At 32.0% G+C, this 10,568-nt stretch overlaps 2 protein-coding genes across 3 annotated transcripts; both read left to right on the top strand.

Moving 5' to 3' along the window:
* The first annotated feature begins 1,569 nt into the window (after nt 1-1,569).
* On the top strand, nt 1,570-3,218 carry LOC114927433 (uncharacterized). Its single transcript, XM_029297245.2, has 3 exons — nt 1,570-2,470; nt 2,682-2,738; nt 3,016-3,218. The coding sequence occupies exons 1-3, from the start codon at nt 1,669-1,671 to the stop codon at nt 3,057-3,059; spliced, it is 903 nt and encodes a 300-aa protein (XP_029153078.1). The 5' UTR covers nt 1,570-1,668; the 3' UTR covers nt 3,060-3,218.
* A 1,883-nt stretch (nt 3,219-5,101) lies between these two features.
* LOC112791840 (probable inactive purple acid phosphatase 1) lies at nt 5,102-10,342 on the top strand. 2 transcript variants are annotated; one of them, XM_025834838.3, is made up of 13 exons: nt 5,102-5,408; nt 5,485-5,661; nt 5,837-5,928; nt 6,035-6,104; nt 6,211-6,333; nt 6,765-6,857; nt 7,072-7,201; nt 7,432-7,513; nt 8,044-8,176; nt 8,487-8,692; nt 8,782-8,907; nt 9,321-9,630; nt 9,834-10,342. In XM_025834838.3, exons 2-13 carry the CDS (start codon nt 5,485-5,487, stop codon nt 10,137-10,139), a joined length of 1,848 nt encoding a protein of 615 aa, XP_025690623.1. In that variant the 5' UTR covers nt 5,102-5,408; the 3' UTR covers nt 10,140-10,342. The 2 variants fall into 2 exon arrangements, with proteins under 2 accessions (XP_025690623.1, XP_025690622.1); XM_025834837.3 differs by having other exon boundaries at nt 5,205-5,404.
* The last annotated feature ends 226 nt before the right edge of the window (nt 10,343-10,568 follow it).

The following is a 10,568-nucleotide window of genomic DNA, read 5'->3' as shown; positions in this document are numbered from 1 at the left end:
TCATTTTGTCTCCTGTTAGAGTTGTCAATGACTATTTTGTCTTTCGTTAGAGTTGACGGAGCCAAGGACTTAAGTGACTGACGGAATTAATTATTAGAGACCAATCGAGTAATTAATTTTAATTGGGAACTAAAGTGTCTGGTCCAAAATTTGTTGAGGACCAAAATGAGTATATACTCTGAGTCCAAAATTTGTTGAGGACCAAAATGTATATATACTCTCAATTTTAAAATACTTCCTCGGTTCCTCCACTTTTTATGACAACATGTTCTATCAATAAAGCAAATATAATAGAGATTGAGATGTTATTTCAATTTGGGAGTTACAACAAAGTTTTAGAGCCCGTTTGGAAAGTGCCAAAAGCTATTTTTTTTTTTTACTTTTGAATTATGAAAAGTTATGATAAGCGTGTTTGGCACCATTTTAAAGAAGAACTTTTGACTTCTCAAAAAGTTAATTTACAACTTTTGGAAGAAGTAGAAATAGATGACTTATCTCCTTCTCCATAAGTCATTTTATCACTTCCGTGAAAAAAATTGATTTCAAAAGAAAAAAATCTATTTTCATTTTTTATTCCGTGAAAAAAATGTTTTCTGTTTCTGCTAGAAATACTGGCCCTCCACCACCATTTTCATGTAAGGTTCCATCTTCTAGAAGCACTGACCTTCCACCATCATTTTCACGCAATGTTCCATCTACTGGAAGTGTTGGCCCTCCACCACCATTTTCACGTTAGAATTATTGGTGCTTGTATGGCTTTACACAATTTTATTCGACGAAATGACACAAGTGATGAACAATTTGAAGAATTTCATGAAAATTTTAATCTTATGGGTGAAGGTAAAGGTGAAGTAGAAGAACCAGTTTCTAACGATATTATGTGGGAAGAACCGAATGCTGAAAGTGTTAGAAAAATGGAACTAATTAGAGAACAAATAAAGAATTAATTGACTGATCGATTGTAATCTTAGTGATTTGGTTATGTAAAATCAACCTTCAATAATGGAAATTATTTGTTATCATCGTTATTTTAATATCCATTCTCTTGTGTTAAAAAATTGTATTTTTTGAGTTATTTATCTAAACGCTACAACTTTAAAATAAGTACTTTTATAGTTAAAAATCCAAACACAAAATAACTTATTTATAAACTATTATTAATAAAAGTCCTTATACTTTAAGCTCTTTTTCCAAAAGAACTTATTTAAATTATTTACTCAGATTGGACCTTAGTCTTTGCTAAAACACCTTCCATTGAGTTATACAAAGTCAACAATTTTTTATTTTTCACATGGTAGGCCAAGCATTTTGTTGTGGATATTCAACACGGCTAGCAGTACACACAGATTTTACAGATGCACATGAATCAATAGCATCCTTTCTTTCTTTCTTTGAGCCTAAAAGTCTAAAACTAAAGTCTATATATGCTCACTCCTAAATCCTACTTCCTTAGTAACAAAACAATGCACTATACTAATAATATTGCTGATTTGCTGTCTAATAATAACAGGTCTCTTCTTTTTAGGAAGAAAAAGAAAATAGTTGTTTGAAAGTAATAATAACAATTCCACCAAAAAGGAAAAGAATGTCCTCAATTAACATCATATATATGAATGACCAAAGAAGAGAGAAGCCATAACAAATATACTCTGCAAAAACACTTCAATAATGTCATCAGTTCTTCTCCTATTCAGCATTCATATATTGTTGGTTCAGAAGGGCTCTTCTGCAGCACCAACATGCCAAACCACATGTGGCACAATACCAATAAGATACCCTTTTGGCACTGCCTATGGTTGTGGCCACCCTGCATTCTCTAAGCACATGAAATGCAACCTTGGAACTCTTGAATACTACTCATCAACAAGAACCACCAGCAATAATAATGCCTACACAGTTTCCTCAATAGACTATGCAAGCAGCACAGTTATAATCATAGACCCTTTGATGTCAAATTGCACTGAGATGAAAAACTCTGGTAGCTTTACCTTAGGTGATGAAACACCATTCACATTGGCCAAGGAGAACATCTTTGTCCTCCTTGGCTGCTCCACCACCTCTCCGATGTTCGATTCGAGGGAAGACTTCTGCGACACAGGATCCGGCTCCCGGGTTTGTAGAGGGATGTATTCATGCAGAGGAGTGACAGGGATTGGGCTGCCACAGAATGCACCAATATCAACATGTTGTGTATATGACTACCCTACTGGAATTGGGTTGGGATACAGTTTGGACCTTCCAAAGCTTCAATGCTCTTCTTATGCTTCTGTTTATGAGTTTGGAGATGAAGGGGAACCCATGAAGTGGAAGTTTGGGGTATCATTGAATTATAATGATTCTTATAATTACAGTGATGCCTGTAAAGATTGTGAAGCAAGTGGAGGCTTTTGTGGGTTTGCTAGTTTGGATGAATCATTCTCTTGTGTTTGCAACAATGGTGTTAACACCACCACCAATTGTTTTGGACAAGGTTAGTACTCTTCATAATAGGGTAGTTTCATTGCAAGTAGTTTTGAGAGTTACTTTAATGTTTAATCAATGTATCTAGATACAGAATTTTTTTTTAATGTATCAGAAACTAACAAAAAATAGTAGTAGTTCTTCACTATTTGTACTACTCCATGTGTGCAATTTCTTTACAATCCTTGTTTGCTTGATATTTAATTATTTCATTTGAATAGGAAATGCTTTAAGTGGGACAATGGGACTGAAAATTCAAACCATGTTGACTATTGGAGGTAAAGATTGATATTACTTGTCTTCCTATGAAGTATCAACTATTTTGTTTCTCTTTCTTCAGCTCTCTTTTATTCTATTTTTTTCCCTATAACATCAGAATTGTTCTCTCTTGTTGTAACTCATACTCATTCAAGTTAGTTTACACTTGTCTGCAGAATGTATATGAATAATTTGCATACACCATATAACTAAAGATATATGGGAATATGCACTCTTCTTAATTATCTTGTGTTCACTGAAGTTATTAATTGGTGTGGCTGGATGATGTTTCTGCAGGACTTGTAGTGTCTTGGATGTTTTTACTCCTCCAATGCAGATAGTGACAAAACAAATAAAGGGCTAGGGAATGAAGAAGAAACATGTCTTACCATTTTAATTAGTGCTTCATTTTGTTTATTTGACTCTAAAGCACAGATAGGGCCAAATATATGTAATTTATATCAAATTGAAATGGCAAGCAAGCATCTGTTTTTAATTCATAGTTGTTGGATTGATTCATAGATGTTGGATTGAATAGAATATTTTAACTAGGAATGCTATATATATATATATATATATATCATTTTTGTGTATACTTTTTCCGTATATTTTTTATTTTTTTATTAAAAATAATTGATAAGAAGTGAGAAAATAGTGAGGGAATATAAAAATTTGTTTTTTATACCATAAGAGAATGATAAAGTAAGTTATAAAGAATGGAATTATAGTTGCTTTTTATTTTTATTTTTTTGTGTTGGAGTGCAGCTGATGTTTTTTAATAATATGGATAGTTAGCATTTTTTTTGGTATGGATGTGGTTTTTATTTTTTTTTTTAAATTACAAATTTAACTTTTAGATTTATGCTTTAACATAAAAATTTTTTAAAACATGCAAATCATACTCTTCGATTTAGATTTTCTGAATTTTTTTTTGTTTTTTTATCCAACACCCACCCTCAGTTTTCTACCTCTATCCAAAATCAACCATCAATTTTTTACTCTGCACAAAATTTGACCCTCGGTTTTCTACCTCACCCAAATTGATTTGTAGTTTTTTTATTTTTAAAAAAAATTATCCCCATATTTATAAGAAATACACCAATTCTTCGTAACTATGCAAAAGACACCTCTTCAACCCATTACCAAAAAAATTCGCCCAATATAGTGGCTAGCTCAATCAAATAAATACACAATTAATGATAAAAGAAATAATTTGAATATTAAAATATTAGTGCACACTAAAAGTTAAAGATAATAAAATGATTGTCAACATATAATGTGAAGTTTGGAAAAAAAAAATCCGTTTCTTTTTTACCTTGGATCTTAGCTGTGAGTTGTGTCCCCTACCCCAAACTTGAAATATCCTAGCTTGTGAAGAACTTGAATGTGTTGAAAATTTGAAATAATATAGTACTAAAGTGTTCTGTCCCTTAGATAAATGTCAAATATAATGATGATTTTGACGTAGGATTACATATGGGATTCACTTTACAGCAGTTTGATATTTGCATTCTAAGGTGACAACAGCAACATGCTCTTTAGATTCATGGGGTAAGACTAAATTAAACTTCATATACTCGACTACGATTATCACACATTGTTACTAAGAGTGCGATTGATTTTAAAAATAGAACAAGATAAGACATTAAAAATAAGATATAAAAGACATATGTTTTTAGTAACAATTCAAATCCATCCATTGCCAAATTGTTAGTAACTTGTCTATTCCTACTAAACAACCTTCCTAGGTAGTATCCATTTTAAGTTTTAATTTCGATGTAAACTCGAAGAAGTAGATTTTTTTATTGGGGTCAAGAATGAACAAGTAAAATACTATATATTCTTTGTTTTTATTTAAAAAAAAAAATCATGGACTTGCAGCTCAAAGTTCGGATCTAAGCAAATGTAGCCTGCCAAATGTCAATGGTAACCACCATATTTATGATTTATATAAAGTATTGTAAAAATATTCTTAAACGTTCTCTAAATATTAAATCCAGTAGGAAAAAAAGGATTTTTTTAAATAAATAATTTAATATTTTATTTACAGATATAAGTAATTTATAATATATTTATTAATTTTTATTTTTTTATATATATTATCTTACATTGTAAACGAAATAGGTATATTTTTTCAAATTCCATATATCTCGTTTGCAAATGAGATAATGTCAAATAAAATCGTGTTTTATCTCGTTTATAGTGTAAATGAGATATAAATAATTTTAATTCGTTTACAATATAAACGAGATAAATAAAAAAATAAAAATTAGTAAATATGCTACAAATTATCTTATCTATAAATAAAATATTTAAATTATTTATTTAAAAGAAATCTATAAAAAAATATTTTTAATATCTTGATTCATGAAGTGAAGTCATTGAAGAAAAATAATAGTCATAGAATTGGCTTTCACATTGAAATCAAATGAAGAGAATTCCTAAATCAAAATGTATATATTTGTGTGAAAACACAAGGATGACTTATACTCAATTATATGTGAATGAAGTGATAAGAAAACTTAGCTGTCATTCCTTCTCCAAAGGTTGCTTTTTGCATTCTATATCTCCATACCCATTTTATTCAAATTAAATTCCAGCTTGATTCTGCTCCTTCTAAGAGAAAAAATGAGGATTGGTTGTTGACTCACTATAGTGTTGTTGTCAATTTGAGGCTTGAATTTTAGTAGGTAAAGTTTGATCTTTTTTTTTCCCTTTCTTGCTTTTGGAATTCTCAGTTATATTTACTGTAGTTGCTCTTTTCAGATGATGATGGAGGCGCCTAGAATGGTGTTTATGTGTCTGCTGATTCTTGCAACCTTTCAACAAGTAGTAGTGTCAGATGAGCATCAACCACTCTCTAAAGTTGCCATTCATAATATAATATCTGAGCTTGATCAAAATGCTTATGTCAAAGCCAACCCTAGTGTCCTTGGCTTGAAGGTATAATACCCTTTGATTCTACAACCTATTCGAAAATTATATTTTTTCAATGCATATCTTATGTTTGCTTAAAGTTCTAGCTGAGCCAGTATCTGCCTTTTTATCTTGCCTATGATGAAAAACAAGGTTTGGTGCAAGAAATTGATGAAGTCTACTTTTTTAATTTTTATTTTAGGGACAAAATACAGAATGGGTTACACTGCAGTACTATAATCCAAAACCAACAATGGATGACTGGATTGGAGTATTTTCTCCAGCAAATTTCAGGTAGGTTTGCACATCATGGTATCTAGCAACATACATAATCATATGTTACATGATTCAAGAGCTTAGTTACATTAACTGGAATTCTCTTTTCTTACACAATTTCCAGTGCTTCTACCTGCCCTGCAGAAAATCAATTTACCAGTCCTCCACTGTTCTGTTCTTCTGCACCTATCAAGGTTTGCACAGAAACCTTATCCATTCTTTAGCCTAAAGAAGACCTAAATAGATGTTTAACAATAACTATTTTTCTTTCCTTTTTTATTTTTTATTTTTTTTTTTCAGTATCAGTATGCAAATTTCTCCAGTCCCAATTATAAGAAATCGGGAAAAGGTTACTTGAAGCTTCAGTTGATTAATCAAAGATCAGATTTCTCATTTGCTCTTTTCACAGGTGGCTTGACAAATGTATTCTCCTAAACTCTACTACATTTTTTGTATATTTGTTTTAATAAAATTAGTCAATTTTATCAAACTCGAAAGTTTGCCTAAACTTGTGGAGCCTAAGTAAACTTGAATCATGAAACTCAAATTGTAAACTTGCAAGTGTTTGAGTTAACTCTAGAGTTGGATATCTTTGAATTAGTTCTTATTTGAAACAAGCTTACATATACCACGTTGAGTTCTACTGCAAATTCTATTGAGAAACAAGCCAAGAATGTAGTTTTTCTCCATGTATTCCATGTTTATATTTCTATAGTTCTTGGTTAATTTGATTTTATTTCATGCGGTTTATATTTGTCTCTATACTTTTACTATTTCAAGTAATTGTATGTATAAACTCTATGACTGAAGATCTTGTTCTGAACTTTATATTTCTTCCTTTCCTTTTGGAACAGCCAAAGCTTGTTACAGTATCGAACAAAGTATCATTCAGCAATCCAAATGCTCCAGTATATCCACGATTAGCACAAGGGAAAACATGGGATGAAGTAAGTTTAAACTCCTTCATATTAAAATCTCAAAAGTCATCTTCTTTTTCCAACTTGTGATACTATTCTTATGGAATATCTTATTGCAACTTGAAATGTCTCTTTTGAATAAATATATCGGTAAATGGGCCAATCTATGTGTGTGACATTCAAAATATCTTAGATTGTCAAAAGCTTACTTATGTTTTGAAGTTTTAACACATTCTTTACACAGATGACAGTAACATGGACTAGTGGATACGGGATTAATGAAGCTGAGGCTTTTGTTGAATGGGGACCAAAAGGAGGGAAACTCATCCAATCTCCTGCCGGGACACTGACTTTTGACCGCAATACCATGTGCGGTATGCAAATCTTTTGGTTGTGATTTTTACCTGTATTTTGACACTTGAGAGTTAGAAAATGGGTATTTTGGTCGACAAAACTGTGTTCATCATCAATAACATGGTTCACTGCAATAAGTATTATAATATTTGCCATTTTAAAAGAATGTTTAGAAATTACTAATGATTGTTAACATAAAATAATTGATAAAATTTAAAACAAAATGATTGTTTTTCATCTATACATATAGGTGCACCTGCAAGGACTGTTGGATGGCGTGACCCTGGGTTCATACACACTGGCTTTCTGAAGGAGTTGTGGCCTAACAAAGTGTATGTCATGTCTAATATGAGCGTAATGAAATTGCTTGAATGAGAATTGATCTTATTGACTTGCAGTGTTTCAGTTGTTGACTAAACCAAACCGAGCTAATCAAATATTTCTTTTATGGGAATAAGTTTTAAGTTACAGGAGAAATAGGATTACATGATGGGATTGGATATGATAGTATTTCTTTAAAATTGATGCTATACATAATACAACAAAAAGTTCTTTTCCTACTAGGTGGGTTTAGCTGTATGTATAAATAACTCTACTGTTTTCTGTGAACAGCAAAATTATCAGAAAGACCATTATGATTTTGATCCTTAATGATAGAATTCTCTTGGTTGGCCCTTGCCTATGTTAGTCTATCAAGTTATCCTCCATAAATATTCTCTTCAGTGTGTCTGTAATATCTTTATTATGATCTTGTCCATTCATCCACTGCAGCAGGTAGCTTATGCTCTATACTTAGTACTTTTGTACTCTACTAAAGCATTATTATTAGCAAAAATTTAATATGAATGATCCACACTTGCAGGTACATATACAAGCTTGGGCATAAATTGTTTAATGGTACAATAATTTGGAGTGAACAATATCAGTTTAAGTCACCGCCTTTTCCTGGCCAAAACTCCGTGCAACGTGTAGTCATATTTGGTGATATGGGCAAGGTAATTTTCTTTAATTCTAGTTTCTAACCATGTTCTGAAAATAAAATATGAAGTTATGAGCAAATGTATATTACATATTTGCGTTAAGATTCAGATTGATATCATCTCTTGTGTTCTCTCTCCACTATTTCATCCAAAGAAAACTCCAATTATATAGGGATGATTTACACTTCTTTGGCTGATTTTGTTATAGTGAAAGTAAGAATAATTGGCACTGTCAATATAATACAGCAAGAAAAGATATCATCATTCTTGCTTGATATTTGTATTATTATTACATAAACTTCTAATTTGATTACACCACAAGCAGGCTGAAGCTGATGGCTCCAATGAGTACAACAATTTCCAACCTGGCTCACTCAACACTACTAAGCAAATTATTCAAGATTTAAAGGACATAGATATTGTCTTCCACATTGGTGATCTATGCTATGCTAATGGATACCTTTCACAATGGGACCAGTTTACTGCACAGATTGAGCCAATTGCCTCAGCTGTACCTTATATGACAGCAAGGTAAGGTTTGTCATTATCATGAGTTGGTTGCATCCTTTTATCTTTTACACTTCTCATTTATCTTAGTTTCTTCTACTTTGTTCCTTTAGTGGAAACCATGAGCGCGACTGGCCGGGATCTGGATCGTTTTATGGGAGCATGGATTCAGGTGGTGAATGCGGTGTGCTTGCTCAGAGCATGTTTTATGTACCCGCTGAGAACCGTGAAAAATTCTGGTAAATATATCCGAAAAGAAATGATGAATCTTCTTTAGAGATCCTCCTACTTACTAAATAAATGAAGAATTTAATGTCTTTTAAGATTTCAAGACATGAACAGTATCTACAATTTACTTCATTTAGTATTTCAGAGAATGTTTAGGAAGATTTCTAGGATGTCAGATCATTACTTTGTCTCAACTTTTTCATATATCATACTTAGGATGATTGTGGTAGGTTGTTGATTCACTCCTAAGAGTTTTTTAGATAATAGGTGTGTAGCAACTCTAGTTAAAATATCAAATTACCATAGCCATGTATTGCGTCAAATAAAACTTAATTAGCCTTCTCCAAGTCAAGTATCTGAATCAGGACTGTTCATAGACATCGAAAATTATGCCAGCTCCTTGAACATTGCATTTCTTTGCCAGGTACTCCATAGACTACGGCATGTTCAGATTCTGCATAGCTCACACAGAACTTGATTGGAGAAAAGGGACAGAGCAATATGAGTTCATTGAGAAGTGCCTATCCACTGTTGACAGACAGAAACAGCCATGGCTAATATTTCTTGCACATAGGGTACTTGGTTATTCTTCTGCCGGGTTCTATGCAGCCGAAGGCTCGTTTGAAGAACCAATGGGGAGGGAAGACCTTCAAGTTCTATGGCAAAAGTATAAGGTTGATATAGCCTTCTATGGCCATGTCCATAACTATGAAAGAACATGCCCAATATACCAGGTATTCCATTAATTTCATAGATTCGTAATGTCACTTTGTTCCATTAGTTATGATTCGAAAGGATTCACCTTGTCCTTTTAGGCATGTTTGGTAACTTTCTATCTCAAAACAGATACAAAAAGACTTTTAAAATGAAATTTGTTCTACTTTCTATTCACTCAAAAATTAAGGCGATATATTTTTTTATTTAACTCTTGCTTCAGAATATCTGCACCAACAAAGAGAAAAACAATTACATAGGCAACTTGAATGGGACAATACATGTAGTAGTTGGAGGAGGAGGAGCATCCCTTGCTGAGTTTGCTCCCATTAACACGAAATGGAGCATCTTCAAAGACCATGACTTCGGATTTGTGAAACTCACAGCATTTGACCACTCAAACCTGTTGTTTGAGTACAAGAAGAGCAGTGATGGCCAAGTTTACGATTCTTTTAAGATATCAAGGGACTATAGAGATATCTTGGCTTGTAATGTTGATGGTTGTTCACCTACAACACTAGCAACTTGATCTAAATATCTAAATCCAAAGAAAGATGTTTATTTGCTTTCTTTCTTTTTTCCACTTCAATAGTGTTCAATAAAATTCTCATGTTGATGTTACCCCATCTTGATATGAACTGTAATTATGTAAACAACGTAGAGCATATATATAAGTGGTATATATCTCTAATGTTGCTGTTCTAGTGTCTAACAAAGAGAAATATTATACAATTATTAGAATTTATTGTTTTTTGTCATAATTTTTAGCTATTGATCAAATTTATTTAGTCTAGTAATTTAACAACATATTTTAGTCTATATTTTTAAATATTAATAATTAATTGCTGGCCAAAAATAATAAATTCTTATGGACATCTAGTATTTTTTGTCGAACAAATTTTCATGTCATTCACATGGTTTTTTCAATCAAGTTTATGAGTTCTTGATATCATTATGG

This window comes from Arachis hypogaea, chromosome 13 (genome assembly GCF_003086295.3).
Source record: "Arachis hypogaea cultivar Tifrunner chromosome 13, arahy.Tifrunner.gnm2.J5K5, whole genome shotgun sequence".
NCBI lineage: Eukaryota > Viridiplantae > Streptophyta > Magnoliopsida > Fabales > Fabaceae > Arachis > Arachis hypogaea.
This window is presented reverse-complemented; position numbering and strand designations above follow the sequence as displayed.

What these genes read in the sequence shown, in the direction of transcription:
- LOC114927433 (XM_029297245.2), top strand. Translation starts at nt 1,669, where the DNA reads ATGTCATCAGTTCTTCTCCTATTCAGCATTCATATATTGTTGGTTCAG. An exon ending in CACCAATTGTTTTGGACAAG is followed by an intron (nt 2,471 to 2,681) that starts GTTAGTACTCTT and finishes TCATTTGAATAG; the next exon opens with GAAATGCTTTAAGTGGGACA. An exon ending in AACCATGTTGACTATTGGAG is followed by an intron (nt 2,739 to 3,015) that starts GTAAAGATTGAT and finishes ATGTTTCTGCAG; the next exon opens with GACTTGTAGTGTCTTGGATG.
- LOC112791840 (XM_025834838.3), top strand. Translation starts at nt 5,485, where the DNA reads ATGATGATGGAGGCGCCTAGAATGGTGTTTATGTGTCTGCTGATTCTT. An exon ending in TATTTGGTGATATGGGCAAG is followed by an intron (nt 8,177 to 8,486) that starts GTAATTTTCTTT and finishes CACCACAAGCAG; the next exon opens with GCTGAAGCTGATGGCTCCAA. An exon ending in GAGAACCGTGAAAAATTCTG is followed by an intron (nt 8,908 to 9,320) that starts GTAAATATATCC and finishes TTTCTTTGCCAG; the next exon opens with GTACTCCATAGACTACGGCA.